The sequence below is a fragment of the Epithele typhae genome, assembly GCF_022376455.1.
Source record: "Epithele typhae strain CBS 203.58 chromosome Unknown BXZ73scaffold_40, whole genome shotgun sequence".
In the NCBI taxonomy this organism is placed as follows: Eukaryota; Fungi; Basidiomycota; class Agaricomycetes; order Polyporales; family Epitheliaceae; genus Epithele; species Epithele typhae.
The window spans coordinates 232,376-249,450 of record NW_025954231.1 but is presented as its reverse complement, the minus strand read 5'-3'; the positions used below and the strand labels follow the sequence as shown (position 1 = coordinate 249,450).

The following is a 17,075-nucleotide window of genomic DNA, read 5'->3' as shown; positions in this document are numbered from 1 at the left end:
TAACGAATTTCCAGCGGATCCACGCGGAGTTGAGCTGTGTGCAGACATCGCTGAATTCACGGATCCTGGCCGGCAACAACTGCGTGAGGCCTTGGCCGGATGCGCTGGCCTCTTGTTGTGACATGAGGAACACCAGGGCGAACTTGAAGGTGAGGGAAATCCACTGCAAAAGCGCGGCGAGGTCAAGAGCGAGCGGGAGAGAGCAAGCAGGCAAATCGATGTGCTTGATGGATCAGGCGCTAATGATCCTGGTGGATCCCAGGACTGTATCTGACGCGATCGCCGTATCTGACGCCGTCGCCTTCGCTGTCGCTCTCGCCTTCGCTGTCGCTGTCGCCATCGCTGCCGCCGGCGCGGTCGCTGCCGCCGTCGCCATCGCTGCCGCCGGCGCGGTCGCTGCCGCCGGCGCGGTCGCTGTCGCCCTCGCCTTCGCTCTCGCCCTCGCCTTCGCTCTCGCTATCGCCGGCGCCTTCGCTGACGCCGGCACGGTCGCTGACGCCGTCGCCGTCGCCCTCGCTCTCGCTATCGCTGGCGCCTTCCCTATCGCCGGCGCCTTCGCCTTCGCCTTCTCTGACGCTGTCATGCTCACCTTTGGTCCTTTCCACCGCCTCGCCCATCCCCTTGGTCACACCCATAGTCTCTCGCACACCCTCATGCCTGCTTTCATCGGTGAGCCGCTTGCATGCCCTCGTCCTCTCACTTCCCATTGCCCGGGCTCGGTGGTTGATTTTAGCCGGATCCGGCTGCCTGAGTCCCCCGCACGACCCGGCCCCCGCGCGAGCCCTTTCGAAGGGCCACAACGCCGCCGTGCGCCTCTGAAATGGGCATGGGGCGGCATCCTGAACATGTGGGTGCCATGTGCAGGCATCGCGCGCTGCAGTGGGTTGCCCAGAGCCCGGCGGTTGATTTCAGCCGGATCCGGCTGCCTGAGTCCCCCGCACGACCTGGCCGGAACACAAACACATAGAAACCCCCCTACGCTCAACGCGCTCGTCCCCCGTTTGCTTTACGCGCTGGCACCTTTATATATTGTGTCGCTATGCTACGTACAGGTCATTGCTGAAGCCCCCTCGATGTTATTCCCCACCAGCATCCCGGTCTGATCGGGCGACTCCTCCGCACTACCCGGGGCGACCTGATCGGGCGACTCCGACGGGGTACCTGGCCGGACCTGATCGGGCCCGGCCGGACGGTACCTTCGGGGTATTTTGGGATCCGGTCAGCCGGCTTACCCGGCTTACTCTAGGGCCCTCAAGTGGTGACGGGGGAGGCGGCGACGAGCGACGCAAAGGATGTGGGCGAGACGAGGGCGGATGGAGAGGAGGGCGAGGCGGAGGCGGGCGACACAGAGGAGGCGACGTGGGCCGGAACGACGCGGAGGAGGGGGAGATGGAGGTGGCGGGCAACGCGGCGGCGCAGATGGCCAAGGGGTGGGCGGAGCAGGGCGAGGAGGAAGAGGGCAGCGAGGAGGAGGGCGACGCAAAGGCGGGTGGCGGGGGCGGGCGACGCGGAGGGTCGGGAGGACGTCCGCCAGGTCGTCCTCGAGCCTGTCATGGCATGGGTGGGTGTTGGGAGTGCAGGAGAACGAAGCGGAGAACTCACTAAAACAAAGGGCCGCGGTACATCGCCGCGGCCACCATATCCCAATCTCCATATTGAGGACGTCCGTATGGACGTCCTCGTGCGGTGTGTTTGCTGTGAGAGTGGCCGGGAAGGCGACTGAAGGGCGGGATGAAGGTCGAGGTCGAGGTCGAGGTCGGGAGGTCGGTGTCACCTGGTGACACCGGAGTCCAATAGCAGGCGACAGTCGACCATATGGTCGCTATCGTCTGCCTGGGCAGAGCGGGAAGGCTGGGGGCGACGAGGGTGGAGGAGGAGGAAGAGGAGGAGGAAGAGGAGGAGGAAGAGGAAGAGGATGAGGAGGAGGGCAAGGACGGCGAAGGCGACGCGTGGCGTGCATCACAGCCACGCGTTGATGCGCGCTATGCGTGCTTGCCGCCCGCCAAGGCGCGTCTACACGGGCGCGAATCACGGATCACCAGGTGCATCTGTAGCTGCCGATAGGCTATGGCAACAGATGCTCCTGACGATTCACTGCTGCTCCTCGAAGATGTGGCCGCGCGATCCACTGACTGGCGCTCAGTTGAAGTACATCTTTGACGAGCTCGAGTACGGGGCCTCGCAGCTAGACCCAGCCACCAGGTGACGTCCGGGTCATTCGTAAGTTCCCCTCGTCTCATTCGAACAACATAAACTGATCGTCTCTCTCCGCAGGCTACTGCCGTCCGAGGGGTCTACGCATCTCGCTCGCTCATCAACTCCGATTACGGGCTGAGAAATGGCGACGCCCTCAGCGAGTCGCTCAGGCACCTGGTCGCAGAGGAAGACAAATGCGTCGCGTTCCCGAACGTGTACCAGCACTTCGTAGAAGAATTTGAGCTCGAGGACGAGACGCGTCCCGGGCACCGCAAGATCCTCGCGCTGTTCCTCGTGGATCCGAACGTGCGGATCTTGTCGACGACGGACGTCCCGCCTCAACAACAGGAGTGGGCGGTTGCGGAGGCGCTGGGAGGCGTGCGGAAGCTTCCACAGGAGCTATTAGACATGATATTTGGGTTCACAGAGCCCACGCTGATATCGCGGAAGCAGGCGGAGGAGCACAGAGAGAGGCCGATGGAGGAACGGAGCGCGTTCGTCGAGATTCACAACGAGCAGACTTTCGAGATGCATTTCACCATGTGCGAGCATTGAACGGGCAAATTGTAGACATCTGGCTACATACATAAAGTGGCTTCCAAAAGAGGAAGCACCCTTATGTAAGACGGCAAGTTGCAGTGTACGTGAAAAGTACGGCCGCAACCATCGTCTCGGCACTCACATCGCGGGGTCGGCGTCTCCAACCGTCACGCGTAAAGCATTCTTCAGGATATGATTGCAGAGCATCGACGTCGAGGACTTGGGAGGCAGGCCTGGCTAGCCTAACCACAAGCGTGCGTTGCCCTTGTCTACTCTCGAGCGTGTTGAGGAGCTTGCATAAAGGATATCTGCCAGGCAAGCAGGCAGAGCGCCACAAGGTCGCGTTGATGGTCCAGCAGCTCTGAGAGCCTTTCAGATTGGCTGTCCTCTTTCACGGAGTTCATGCGGAAGAAGTGGCCGTACACAGAAGTGTGAGGAGGACGACATGACGGGTAGGTCCAAGGTTGAGCGCTGAGCGGCACGCGCCGTTCGAGTGCTCTAAGCAGCGACGAATGCATTCGACACAAATAATACATATTCCAATCCAGCAAGGATGTACATTGACTACCGAGCGTGCGGGGATAAAGTCTCCGCGGGGGAGAAACAATGCGCACTACGCACCGTAACAGCCCTCAGTCTAGTCCTCCTTCACCCGCTCGTATCCCGCACCCTGCTGCCCCCATCCCCCGAACCAGCTCGCGCCGCGCGCCTGGCCCGGCCGCCCAGTCGGATGCCCCTGCATCTCGCCCTCGACGTCGCTCGGCACCTCGACCTCCTCGAACCCGCGTCCGTTCCCGCCGCTGCGCGAGCCCGACGACCCGCGCGAGCGCGTCTCCGGCAGCCCGACGGGCTCGAACGCGGGGCTCGACGCTGTGGAGTCGACGTCGTAACCAGCCGCAAGCTCCCCCTCCCGCCGCCTCCGCCCGTCCGCGTCCTTGTTCGACTTGGGGGCGCGCCCGGCTGCCGCAGCCGACGCCTGCGCGCTCGTCGCAGCCTGCGCGGCGGACGCCTGCGCCTTCGTGAGGAGCACCGCGCCCCCGGCGAGGATCGCAGGGCCGTACGACGACCAAAGCCCGGCGACCAGCTGCGCGGGACCGGTCGCCGCCTCGGCGCCGCCCTCTTCTTCGAGCGGGGACGGGGCGGCGGGCGCAGTTTGCGCGTGCGTGACCGCGCCGGAGAGCGAGTCCCAGCCGCGGCGGAGGAGCTGCTGGACGTAGGAGTAGAGGTAGGTCTTGAGCTGGGCGAGCGCGGTGTCGATCTCGTGCTCGTGTGCGGCGAAGAACGGGCGGAGGTGGGTCGTGTAGAGCCAGGCGGAGCCCGATGTTTGTGGGAGGGCGAGGTAGAGGAGGAAGAGCGTCTTCATGGGGTAGTACAGCGGAAGCCTGGGGCGCGCATGAGGAGAGCGCGGCGAGCGCGAGTCGGCGAGGACGCACCATGAGACGAGCCACTCGGCGACATATTCTACAGCGACGATGCAGCCGAGCACGGACCAGTACATGAGCCAGCGCTCGAGCTCGGCCTCGTTCGCGGGTCGCTGCGAGAGCGTTTTGTAGGACGCGTAGCCCGGGTAGAGGAACGCGGTCGTCGCACTGCGTGCACGACGCTCAGCCCCTGACGATGAACGGCGGCTGGAGAACAGACCTGACGATGCGGAACAAGAGGTAGAAGAACATCGCGGGGTCGTGGGCCGTTCACGGGGGAGAGTGTCGTCCAGCGGGCATGAGGGCAGGAGGAGAGCTTGATATAAGAGGTCGGCTCCTGGAACCGACTTCAAGACTTGCGCTCGGCAAGCCCAGATTAGAGTCGCAATGCTAGTCGTTGTTATGTGGGCTTATATTTCGATAAGACGCCCAACATTTTCCGCAGTGATCGATTAGAAGGCGTGGAAAAGGCGTGTATCTGCCTTCTTTCTCGTCCATCGCATCGCGCTCGGCAACCGCGCGGTCCCCGGCAGGCGAGAAAGCTCACAGCGGGTTCGTTATTCAACACAAGTCGTACAGGGTCGTACACGCTCATCGATACACTACAGACAGATATCCTCAGCCAATCCCGCGTCGCTGATACCTCAGGCTTGGAGCGTGATGTCTGCGAAGACGGGACGGTGGTCGCTGGCAAGCACGCCATCGTCTGTCAAGGAAGAACCGACTTTGTACGCGTCCGCGGTCCTGAAGAAACATGATTAGCACCAGCGGACGCGGATGCGCATATACCTAGACGCATATACTCACCACTTTCCGTTCGAGCCCCCGTACACGAAATCGATGCGCGTGTAGACGGAGGCGTCCCCAGGCGCGTTGAAGCCGGTGTACGTCGCGTACTCGCCCGATATTTTTGGGCGCGGGGTGATCGCCTTGAGGTCTTGCATCACAAAGTTGGGCAGGACACCGTCCGGCACAGCGTACTTCTCCGCGAACGTTTGGTTGATCGCCACTGGTGGGATTTGCCCTGTGATGATCTGGTACGCCCCGGAATCCGTGCCGGTGGAAGGGCTGTTGAAGTCGCCAGTGACGATGACGGGGCCGCCGGTCGTCGCAGCTTCGTAGCGTGCGCGGGTGAGCATCAGCGAGGCAGCGAGACGCCGCTCCGCGTCGGACTGGTCGTCGAGGTGAGTGTTGAGGTAGGTGAATTTCACGGGCTTGTTGCCAGTCTGCAGCGTAAGGTGAGTGGCCGTGCAGATTCGGAAGGAGCCCGCGCCGGGGAACTTCGAGACATCAAACGGCGTATTTCTGCGATCAGGCTTCTCAGCTGATACGCATAAATGTGTCAACGAATAGACACTCACGAGAGCCAGAACGTGTCGTTTGAGATGAGGCTGATCGCAGACCTGGAGGATTGGAGGATAAGTGAGTTTGTTGCTCTCCGTGGACAGGCTGTCCACCCTTAAAAGCCACATAAACATTTCCGACGCGGCGTCGACTCACTTCTTGTAGAACACCGGGCTAAACTCCCCAGCTGCAACTCCATCATCGCGCCCAACACCAACCCAAGCCCACTCGTCCCCAAGTAGAGTCGCAAGGTCGGTCACCTGGCGTACCAAAGCTTCCTGGAAGCCTGCCCCGCCGTCTCAGCCGTCATCCGCAGCGAAGTCCAAACGTGAGTGCTCACCAGCGAGCACGACACCCTCGCTCTCGAGGTGCTCGAAGACCTTGATGCGCCGGGTGCTCCACGGCTGTTCGCCCTTGGCGCCGTAGTACGTCGGCGCGGCGAGCGCGTCCGGGAGCGCGTCGAGCGACTGCTGGGGCGTGATGCTGTCCGGCATCGAGTCGTATCGAAGGTTGTAGCTCGCGATCCGCATCGTCGCGTCTGCGTGCGCGCAGAGTGTCAGCGCGAGGCCCGCGAGTCCGGCCAGAGACCGGGAGAAGGAGGAGAACATGCTGCGTGGGGGCACAGGGCGCATATATGCGCGTATATGTAGAGGGGGCCGAGCGCACCGTCCCTGCGCGCAGGTGCACCAACCTCGCTCGCTTCGCACTTCCGGAATCCCCGCCTGAACGGCCGCGTACCGGCGCGAACGAGGTCGAGGGGCAGAATGCCGTGATGGAGGGCCTCACATGACGGGCGCGGAAGGCGGGAGCACGTTGGCACACGCACCTGCATTGAGCGAAGAAGGGCACATTGGCAACAGCCCGGTGCGCATGAGGGCCTGCGTGGCCAGCGTCGAGAATAGCGCGACGGTGCCTTTGAGCATCAGGAACTCCACGAACGTGCTTCGAGTGGAACGTCGAGGTTGCAGCTGGGGCTATCTGCGTCCAGCGAGGGGAGAGTTATGGGAGGAGGGGGTGCTTGCGACGGTGGAAAGCAGCAGAGTGGGGTGAAGCAAGGCTGGCCGCCATCGTGCGCAGCACTGACATGAACGTTGTCGTTACGAGCGGGCTGGAGTCTGGGGGTGGCTGGGGCAGCGCTAACGCGGGCTGGGCCGCTACGGGGGAGTCCGGACTGCCGTCGATGCCGAATATGGCAGCCTGTAAAGCTAAGCTAGAACATATCGAACGTGCGATGAAATACATGGACATATGCAAACATGCGTGTGGTGTGTAATGGTACAAGGATGATGAGCTACAACATACTATGGCTTCTCTTCATAACGTAACATCAATGTCTGTGTGGGATGAGGTCTGAGGATCATGCGTGGGGCACCGGATGCCTAAACGAGACTTCAAGCTTCAAGCTTCAAGCCTCAAGCTTTGAAGCTCGCGGAAATCGAAAGGACGACTTCCCGCGTCATCGAAAGAATGACTTCCCGCGTCGTCGAAAGGGCGGAGGCCGAAGGTCTACTTCGACTCCAGCGAGCCCAGGCTCCTGTCCGACCGCAGGTTCGCGAACATCTCTATCGGCATCCCAGGCAACGGCGACAGCCGCTCGCTCGGGCTCCGCACCTCGAACCGGTGGTGCGCTCTCTTCCCCTTCCCCTGCGCGCGCGGCGGGACGACCCACCGCCGCGAGCTCGTCGACGAGGACTCCCCGAGCGACCCGAGCGGCGACCGCACGCGCTCGCCCGCGGCCGGGTACACCACGCCCTCCGGGATCGGGGCCTCGACATAGCGCGTGCCGCCAGGGCTGCGGTGGGGGATCGGGATAGGCTCGTCCTGCCGGACGGGGAGCGGCGCCTGCGCCTGCGTGGAGCGGACCGAGCGCGGCTCGTTGTATGGGATCGGGAGGGGGTCTCCGGAGGGTGGCGGGATTGGTACGGGCGTGTTGGAGGCGGTGCGTGTGGGGACAGAGTATCGCGGGGGCGGGACGGGGAGAGGGTCATTAGGTGGTGGGGGTACAGGTATCGGGGTGTTTGAGGGTGGAGGGTGAGATTGGGCAGCGAGGGTGGAGGCGGGCATGGGAGGGGTGAGTGGCACGAAACCTGGAGGCAAGTCAGAGGGGAGCGAGCCCGGTGCCGTGCCGGTGATCGTGTCGGGTGGTGGCGGAATGAAGTCGTCGGGCTCTGGTGGAGGGGGGCGCCGCTTGGGTTTGGTGGGCAACGAGACTGGGGTAGAATACGCTGCAGATGGATCGCGCTGCGGCGCGTATATTGGAGACGGTGTGCGTTGCGAGCCGGTGTACGCAGGTGTCTCAGTGCGCATGATGGTGACATCTTGTACGGGCGCAAGCGGAGGTAGCGCAGCTTGTTCAGGGCTGAGGAACGCGGGATGCGTCCCTGTTGTCACAGCAGACGTCCGACGGCTACTTGAGGCAGTGGACTGTGGAAAGAACCAACGATCAGTATAGCAGTCGGTGTGCGTCTGGAACTTGAGCTTACCGGAGCCTCAACCGTGATGTCCGGTACGGGAGCACCAGGCGTGGCGACCTTCGGAGCCGAGTCCCGGAAGGACCTGCTTCGGAAACGGTTCTTGAACAGCTTTTCGAGCGGCGTCGTTCCCGCCTCCTCGTGCACCGTCGCGAGCTGCGGCGGGGGCGGTACCACAGGTGGGAGGTTTTCACGCGACCGCGGTCCACGAGGAGACGGCACCTGTCGCTGCACCGTGCAACGTGTGGTGGCGCGCGAGCGTTCCGAGTAATGGCCGAACGCACAGGGAGAACAGGAGGCTTGGTCAGGACCTGTGGAGCGGACGTAGAGAAAGAGCGCGACGTACATTACGGTCTCTCTCCCGCTCGTCACCGGAGCGCGAAGACGATGCGCGTCCGCCTGCAGTAAGCGATGGCATGCGCAGTTTGTGACGCCCCGCGCTGACGATGTCGAACTGCGAGATGTTTGTCGACGCCTTGGACTGGGGCGATATCGGTCGGTTGGGAGGCGGCGCGACTGGAATCACAGGAGGGGGAGCTGCGGGATACGAGAACTCTCGCGTACGCGGCGGATCCGCAGGTTGTGTGGCACCGGGGGGCGGCGTCGGAACGTAATAGTCGCGCTGGTGCGGTGCCAGTGCCGGAGAAGGTGCGGTGTTGACAATGATGGTTGGCGGCGGCGGTTCGACTGAGCGGGAACGGGGAGCAAGGGATGGGGCGACGCTGGATACGGGAGAGACCGGGCGAGAGAGCTCATGTGGGGGAGGAAGAATGATCTGCTCCCCAGAGGCGTATGGTATCCATCCATCAGGAGGGATGTCGACTGGTGGATGGATAGGTGACGGCGCGCGCTCATGGATGACGATGGGGGCGGGAACCTCGCCCATGTCGAGATCGCGGGGAGCCCGGTAGGGAATGGGCATACCCGCAGGCGTATCTGCGCGCGAGTATGATGGCGAAGGTGCATTGACGGGAGTGGTGAGGGTGGGGACAGGAAGAATTGCAGCATAGTGTGCGATATCTGGAACGTTAGGACGATTGCTGGTCCTTGACAGCGTTATTCTACACCTGCAAGTCAGACTATGATGTTAACGAGGGTAATCAAACACCTACCGAGAAGGTTGTCGTGGCGGCGGAGTGACTCTACTTGATGACGATGTTGAGGGGCCTGTTCTACGAGTCCGAGAATCCGAGGACGTCGATGCTCCAGGTGTCCGCGTCCTGTACTCTGATGGGCCTGGGTCGCGGACGCGAATATCGGCGGGGGCTGGTGTACGTGTTCTGACCTGTGGTGTCGGGCGTACCTCCTCCTCCTCTTCATCGGCAACCACCTCGACTCTGGCTTGAGGATATCGCCTCACGGTTTCTCTTGGAGGCAGCGGCTCGGAGCCGATTGCTTCCTGAAATCCAAGGTCCTTCCCTCGCACCAGCCCCTCTTCGAACCCCTCATCCCTTCCTTCTGCCCTCGCGCGGATGATGAGTTGCTGCTCCCGATACCGGCGGGCGGTCGACCTCGCGCGGGCCGCCTCCGCCTCCGCCTCCAGCTTCTGCTCCTCGAGGTCGTGGATGAGGTCGTTCGCGCGCGTGATCTCGCGCTGCGCGTCGTCGAGCCGATACTTGTACAACGTGAGCTCCTCCTTTGTGCGCGACGCCTCCGCCTGCGCGAGCATCGTCGCCTCGTGCGACGCGCGCAGCTTCCGCAGCACCTCAATAACCCGCCGCTCTGCGTCCTCCGCTCGCCGCGTCTCGCCCTCGAGTCGTTCGGTCGTCAGCGCGAGTGCGGTCCGGAGTGCGCGCGAGTCGCGTGGCGGCGGCGCGTACAGGTGCGCGAGCAGCTTCGCCTGGATGCTCGCCGCGTCGCCGTCCGCATCCCTGAGCGTGTCCCTGTCGGAGGCGAAACGGCGGTGGCGGTGGTCATCGGGGCTTCGCTCGCGCTCGACGCGCACGTGGGGAAGGGATTGGGGAGACTTGGAGGAGGACGCGGTGCGGATCGACTTGGACTGGCTGCTGGTGGAGGAGCGGGTCTGAAGGCTGCTGCCTGAGGACGCCGTCCGGGGACTGTCCGTCGTCACAGGCATGCGGGGAAAGGGGAACTCGTCGCTGGCACTGTAGCCGAGCTGAATACATATGCGATGAGGAGGTAAGCATCACGTACTCACTGGATTTCGTGGCCGTCTACGATTGCGGCCATTGGCAGGCGAGCAGACGCGGGCGGCGCTGGCGAGCGGGATGGAGGCGAGGGCGGTCGCAGCGCGGGAGGTAGCGATGGTGTGTACGTTAGGGAGGAGTCCCGGCGTGGTCATCGTGAAGTATGGATGTGCAAGGTGGCGGGATCGGCCTGGGTGGCTTCCTTGTGCGAACTTGGGCGCAATATGGCGTGGCGGCCCTCGGAGGCGTTGCACAGGCGTGTTGTCCTCGCCTCGTTGTGCGTGGCCAGCACGTGTCGATCGATACCACAGGTGGAGCGCCTGCGCAGATGATCCTCCGTCGGCGAGCGTCAGCTCCACAGCATCGCGCTGTTCATAGCGCGGACGGGACCCGTGATGTTAGCGTGGGTGATTGTCGCGCGCCCGTGCGCCTCATAGGCCCGCAACACGAGGCTTTGAAGGACAGGGCAGCCCACAGCCCATGCATCATCGTCCAACTTTTAAACGCAAACGATCTAGGCTATGATGAGCCGCATTGCGAGTCGTGTTTGCGGAAGTGCCTGCTTGCAGTGTAGCCACGGATATGGAAATCTCGAGAGTTCTGAGATCTGAGCCAAGATTTAGCCTCATGACTCCATCAAGCGCGGGAAGCGTACCACGGCGTTCCGGTCCTGGCGTCCGGGGAGGGTCTTGCGCTCGCGTGATCCAAGTCACTTGGCTGGCCATCCGCCCGAGGCTGGTCTCTCGGCGTCCTTCGTCAATCGGTAGGCTGCTGGGTACACTGGGGTACGGATCTTCGAGCGTTGTAGACGTGTTAAAGAGGCTTCGGTCAAGGCTTGGGACACATTTTGTAGTCAGACGCCCATTCAACGGCTCTCGTGACCGGGCTTCGATTGGTCTCGGCCAGTCTATGTGAGATGGATAGGTTCACAGGGTACCCTTCAGTTGACTGAATCTGGTAAATCGAAGTTGGTGAGCATGGAAGCGCAACGATGGGGACAGCGTTTGTTGCACTGGCATTCGTACGTACTTGATGCGTGTCATATATTCTCAAATGGCGCGGTGCTTGTACGCGCATATAATAACTTCCGAGTGGCGGGTGAGTATATAGTCGGTCAGAGCTGAGGGGCTATCCCTAGAATAGATCAAGAAACAACGATGTTCAAGCCAGATCGTCAGGGGAGGGTGTTGGGAGGCGTGATGGAAGGGAAGGAGACGCGGGATGCTTACCAAGCAACCCGCGGCAAAGATCGGCCTTGTCCGGCATCCGCCGGTCTTGCACAATTGCAGGATTTCAGCTTGATCACCACTGTCCATTTCTCAACAAGGCCCAACTGAAGCCATTGTTACCAAGCGCTACGAGGAAAATGCGCTACGTGTACTCTTCCGACAGGTGAAGTGATCTCGATTCTCCAGCTGATTCTCGAGCACCACCGCCGTTGACCGTTTGGCGGCCGTAGACATTCGTCCCGTGGTCGCCGCGACACACCGCGATTCAAAATCCAAGGAAAAAAACGATCGTCCAGAGGCTTCCCCACTAAAACCGGCGGCAATGCGAGGCCAGTCTGCCATCCAATACACTGCGGACACGCCGTGGTGCGGCGGTAGTACGCGGCCCAGGCATCGCAAGATCGGTTCCGGAGATCAACGCTTTCATGTAGAAGCTGTTGTAGGAGCTGTCCGACATCAGGGTCGGGCCCGCGTTGATGTCGCAAAAGCAGGGCCGGAGCACTCGAGAATCGAGAGAGAGCAATATACGGCATCTATGCGAGAGAAAATTGGAAAACAAACACGAGAGCTCAATCCTCGGTTGCAGTCACGTTCAACAGCAACTCCGGCCTCTCGCTCTCTTCGCCCATGGTCGGGTGGATCACAGGCGCAAAGTTCCATGCGACCGGCTTTCGGGTAACGTCGAACTGATACCGCGTGATCAACAGCGAGATGATGACCTCTGTCGGCGCAGTCCGTCAGCACCCCGATGAGGCGGAGGGATCCATCGCACGTACTCATCTCGAGCTGCGAAGACTTGAAACCGATACACGAGTGTGTCCCGGCCGAGAACGTCGTCCTACATGGCACATCCGCCTCGGGTCAGCTCCAAGACCCGAACCGGTCCGCGGTCTACTCACAGATGCGCATAGACCCCCGGGATCCGCGCGTCCTCCACCGGCTTCGGGATGGCTCTCAGCCAGCGCTCGGGCTTCCACTCGTTCGCGTCCGGGCCCCAGAGCGCCCTGTCGATGTTCGTCGCGAAGAAGAGCGGGGTGACGGTCGTGCCGCGCTCGACGAACAACTCGGAAACCTCGGTGCCGTCGCGCAGCCGGATGGGCTCCATGAACGGGAGCACGGTGTCTTTCGTCGCGCTGTCGTAGGTGCTATCAGATGTAGAAAGGGGGAAGAGAGGCTGGAGAGAGGAGAAGGAGGTAGCTGGACACGCACGTGCGGCTTGACGCGGGGACGGGGGCGAAGAGGAGGGTCTCGCGGCAGACGGCGTCGAGATACGGGAGGCGCTCGAGGACTTCGTACGAGAGGTCGGCGCGGTCGTTGCCTTGCGCTTCGGCGACCTCGGCGCGAAGCTTGGCCTGCGCCTCGGGATGCTCAGCGAGGAGCTGGAAAACCCGTGCGAGGGCGTTGGAGGTGGTGTCCATTCCAGCGAGCATGAACGTCCTGGAGCGCGGACTATGAGCGGCGCTGTACGGGTGGCTGAGCAACAGCGCAGAACGTACGAGATCTGGGCCACGAGCTCTTCGTGCGTCAACTTCTCGTTGTCTGCCGCCGCTATGTTGGCCCGCACTGCCCATTCCGAGCATCAGCACCGCCGCCCTTCCCCGACCTCCTGCTTGAGCGCCTCGTCGCCCTTGGCCCGTGCTTCTTTGCGCGCACCAATGATTTCTCGGGCGCGCTTCGTCATGGTATCACTGATGTACATGAAGTACCGAATACCCTTATGGGGGACGAGACAGAACAGCGCGCGGATGGTGGAGTGAGAGAACCACGGTTCGAGCTCGGAGCAGACCAGAAGCATCGCGGTGTTCTGCACTAGAACGGGGCTACATAAGACAGATCAGCGCGAGCCAGGAACGTTTGGGGTAGACAGCCTGACAGGCTCACAAGAAGCGCTTGATGCAGTCACCCAGCTCGTCCGCCTTGGAGTTAGTGAAGTCGTCGAAGGAGTAGCCGAGCCCTGTCTGGCCTAGCATCTCGAGCGTGGTGCGCCCCATCCAGCCGCCGATGTCCACCTCGCTCGGAGGCCGAGGGGTCCTTTTTGACGACTTCCTCTTGAGAAACAGTCGACCTATTGGCCACTTACTTATCACCTGGCACAGGGAATGGTCTCTCATGAATCACTATCGTGTGAAACAAAGAACAACCCCCGCTCGACTGTTCTTCGGGTGGGAAATATGCCTCCGTTAACGCCAGACGCACGCAGTGTGAGCTCTCCAGTCGTAACGGTGCGATTACAGTACGAACGGCCACGGCGGACTCGCCTGCACCCGCGCCCGTCGCTCAGGCGGGCTGGTTCCGAGAACGAGAAACGTACGTCTTTCAACACAATAACAGAGGTGCGTTAGCGCGTGCAAAATGAAAGATGTGAGAGAAACCACACCTACATACTGCTCGAGGAGGCGACTGGCGCGAGGTGGCGCAGTCTCGCGGCAGACGTCATCAAGGTAGTGCAGTAGGTCGAGCGTCGCGCAACGAAGATCCGCGGGTTCGGGGCCTCGAGGAGCCCGAAGACGCATGACAGGGAGTTTCGGCCGCAGAAACGTTCGCTTTTACCGTAAGACAATGAATTATGTTGGGTCTCTGGAGAATCGAGATGAGCCACTCATCATGGTGCATGCATGGAGAGACGAACGGCAGATATTGATCAGGTCCTCACGTAAGACGTCCTTGGTGATTGCGCAGATCGATTATGTTGCCTAATAGAAAACGTACGCTTCAGTACTCAGTCGTGGTCTCACCATTTGGGACCTGCAGTGCTTTGGGGCCCCTATCCGACGTCGATGTCCGCGTGTAGTGCCGACCGACGCCCGCCGTGAGTGGAGCAACGGCAGCGCACAGTCTTCCTTGGAGGTGAAATATTGACCACAGAAAGGTTGCTATTGAGCAGGAGAGGCAATGCCGACGCATGATGAAGTCTTGCGCGATGCTGCGCTTCAAGTTGTTGTCACATGGTGCCTGCATCCGGCTACATTCAACAGAACTTGACATCGCTGCGGCCTGTGCGGCAATGTAGGACGGCCGTCGATAGGTACAGGCTGAGGACGAAGTGATGCCAGTACTTAGCAGTGCAAGAGAGAGAGAAAGAGTCTTTCATAAGCCGCTGTCAACACGTACGCATACCTCCGAGACCCGATGTCCTCGGGCCGGGCACTCCGGGGCAGCGGGAGCTCGGATGATCAACTCGTGGCGCGCGATGCTCCCGAGGCTTTCTCTCCCTCCTTCCCCCCCTTTCTCCTCCAGAATCCACCACCTTATTTACTCCAGAGGTGTGCACGCTCCTTCTTGATGATGCTGCAGCGTTGATGCTGATCATGGTCTGCAATTCTCAGGTAGCTGCGAATGTCAAACGTTAAACGCTCAGAGGACTGGCCATTGAACATGCTTCTCACTTCGTGTTGAGAAAGAATCTTAGGTATGGTTGCGCCAGCGGAGCTATTTGTGAGACATAGGTGTGTCTGCTACGTGTATGTATCCAACTCCTCGCGTTGGTATCCAACACCGTCCACTCGTCCGCGCGGTGCCTTACTCCCCACGTCGTCCTCCCATACGTCTCCGACCCAATAGCCGCGTGCTGTTCAGCTACCGCGACCGGTGTCTAATCGATTATCCATGCACTGTCTGTGCGGCGACAAGTGCCGCCCTTCAGAAATGGTTTCCACAGCGGCAAGTCAGACGTTCGGTTCTCTCCCTCTAAGTCCATTCGGCCCTCGTTCATATCTCCCCATGCGGTCCCCGGAGTCCAGCTTCAGATCGCACCGTCAAGACCGTGCAGTTCGCAGGACACAAACGACGATCATGCGGACGGTTACATGGGACGGGGAGGCGATTGGTGAGGAGGAGGACGGAAGGACGCATTCAGGGCATGGAGTGAAGCGAGACGAGGTAGGCTCATGTGAGCATAATTGCACGGCGATCTCTGCGCTTTCTCGACACATTCTCTCGGCCTGTTCGTGCATCCGAGCCTTGCGGTTGCACGGACACGGCCATCGTGCTCTTTGGAGTCAACATCGTCACTGGCGGATCGTCGTGCACTATTGCGGGATTCGATATGCACTGTCCGCCTTGGTTGGGACCAATCGGGACAGTTCCATCCCGGGCGTGATTTGGAGAGCGAGACGGCCCCTTTCTCCGGCGATCGATATGTCAATGACACGAAAGCGCTTCCTCCTGCAGCACAAGATCTCGTTCCACAATGTCGAGCACTCACCAGTCACCGATGCGCTAAACACAACCTGTGAGCAAGAAAGAAGTCCTATAGATACACTGTAACGTACTGAGATCGCTTTGCTGTCGCAGAGTGGTAAGCTACGGTATCTGGAGACAGTGCATCGCGCGACAGAACTACCGTGCTTAATTCCACCCACACAGAAGAACCGACCAGATCCCTACGAACGCGCGTCCTCGACGTGCACGTCGACGTTCTCATAAGATTCGCGGACATGGTCGGTGTCGTTCTGATACTCTCTCTCGTACTCTCCAACGTCCTCGGTAGGGCCGAAGTCAAGCGGCGTTCCCAAGGAGCCGATCACCCGGTGGAAGACCACTGAGTCGAGTTCCCCGGAATCGGCCGAGGAGGTGATACCGGAAAGCTTCTTGTTCGCGACTTGTAGATTCATGAGGAAGCGCGACACGAGGATGGAGGTGAGGCTGAAATATTGGAGACCGTGAGACACGGCGAAGCAAAGAGTAGCGACGGATTCGCTCACGGGTCCAGGAAGACGGTGATAATGCTAGCATATGACCCATCGCCAAACCCTACAAACTTGACCTGGGTTGCAGCACATGAGTGGCGGTTGACAGACGATGAATAAAAACTCACGGAAATGAGGGTAAGCACCAGATGCAAGGCGTTCAAGAGGGATAGTGTGCTGCGCACAAGAAGACGGACGCTCATAAGAATGGATCGTGCTCAGATGGTGACAACATACATGAAGTAGAGTGTACCTGTCAGAAGAAGGGGGTTTAACGATCCACTCTGTGACCTTGAGAAATGATACCCACCATCGCGCAAAAGGACATTTGAGAGTACGCCGACATTGCGCACCGTTGGATTCACAGAAAGTTGAGTATTCCCTAACTTGTACCACGTGGTAGAAACCGCAAGAATGTCAGCTATAATGAGCGCTACCCTCGAAACGATTGTGACTGTAAAGTGATGATAAGTCATCATCCCTCCTAGTCCGAGTATGACTGCACCGCACATCTGTGAAATGTAGGTAAGAAATTGCTTTGAAGTGAAAGGGGGTGAGGACGGATCCATCTACATATGTTGAAGGGCCTCGGGTACGTTTACTTCGGTCACAGTACTTGTGGGGTCGATCTGAGCGACTACCACCTGCGGTACACGATACTGTAGCACTCGTCAGCTCAGACCCTGTAAATCGCAGATGTAGTCACTCACTAAATTGACAACAACCTGGACAGACGACAGTATGAAGATGGAAGTAGCCACCGCGCGATTGCGCGAGATAGCGAATATTCGCATCGCGGAGAATACTGGATTTGCGTTTAGCAGCTTTGAAAGATCCACGGAGAACACTCTTACATGTCCATGGGATTGGAAGCAGTGATTCAAGTGTTACTTGAAAACGAGCGGCCACCAGTAGCCTAAGATTCCCGACGGGTGAGATGTTTTCCTGCTTTTGAGCACTGTCACCACCTACGTCTATCGTGAGTGTTTCTCGGTGAGCAAAGTAGGAAGAAAACCAGCATGTGGTGGAGTATAGCTCA

The 17,075-nt window shown here is 60.4% G+C and overlaps 6 protein-coding genes across 6 annotated transcripts; 2 read left to right on the top strand and 4 right to left on the bottom strand.

Moving 5' to 3' along the window:
* Positions 1–242: 242 nt before the first annotated feature.
* BXZ73DRAFT_103410 (uncharacterized protein) lies at positions 243–819 on the top strand (the record flags this gene model as incomplete). Its single annotated transcript, XM_048015576.1, has 2 exons — positions 243–669; positions 734–819. 2 exons carry the CDS (start codon positions 243–245, stop codon positions 817–819), a joined length of 513 nt encoding a protein of 170 aa, XP_047875832.1.
* A 1,530-nt stretch (positions 820–2,349) lies between these two features.
* Positions 2,350–2,751, top strand: BXZ73DRAFT_50187 (uncharacterized protein; the record flags this gene model as incomplete). Its single annotated transcript, XM_048020398.1, has 1 exon — positions 2,350–2,751. A coding segment is annotated over one exon (402 nt), but the record flags the coding sequence as incomplete, so codon positions are not given.
* Positions 2,752–3,373: 622 nt separating this feature from the next.
* On the bottom strand, positions 3,374–4,409 carry BXZ73DRAFT_91187 (TB2/DP1, HVA22 family-domain-containing protein; the record flags this gene model as incomplete). The annotated part of the gene is made up of 3 exons (XM_048025891.1): positions 3,374–4,118; positions 4,170–4,325; positions 4,378–4,409. 3 exons carry the CDS (start codon positions 4,407–4,409, stop codon positions 3,374–3,376), a joined length of 933 nt encoding a protein of 310 aa, XP_047875830.1.
* Positions 4,410–4,801: 392 nt separating this feature from the next.
* Positions 4,802–6,031, bottom strand: BXZ73DRAFT_50190 (Endonuclease/exonuclease/phosphatase; the record flags this gene model as incomplete). The annotated part of the gene is made up of 5 exons (XM_048020399.1): positions 4,802–4,901; positions 4,965–5,462; positions 5,519–5,560; positions 5,658–5,787; positions 5,842–6,031. The coding sequence occupies 5 exons, from the start codon at positions 6,029–6,031 to the stop codon at positions 4,802–4,804; spliced, it is 960 nt and encodes a 319-aa protein (XP_047875829.1).
* Positions 6,032–7,007: 976 nt separating this feature from the next.
* On the bottom strand, positions 7,008–10,067 carry BXZ73DRAFT_50137 (uncharacterized protein; the record flags this gene model as incomplete). Its single annotated transcript, XM_048020387.1, has 6 exons — positions 7,008–7,131; positions 7,189–7,742; positions 7,827–7,925; positions 7,985–8,194; positions 8,319–9,039; positions 9,085–10,067. Coding segments are annotated over 6 exons (2,691 nt in total), but the record flags the coding sequence as incomplete, so codon positions are not given.
* Positions 10,068–11,917: 1,850 nt separating this feature from the next.
* Positions 11,918–13,318, bottom strand: BXZ73DRAFT_103405 (cytochrome P450; the record flags this gene model as incomplete). Its single annotated transcript, XM_048015575.1, has 7 exons — positions 11,918–12,069; positions 12,125–12,186; positions 12,248–12,493; positions 12,558–12,785; positions 12,845–12,911; positions 13,002–13,168; positions 13,230–13,318. The coding sequence occupies 7 exons, from the start codon at positions 13,316–13,318 to the stop codon at positions 11,918–11,920; spliced, it is 1,011 nt and encodes a 336-aa protein (XP_047875827.1).
* Positions 13,319–17,075: the final 3,757 nt, after the last annotated feature.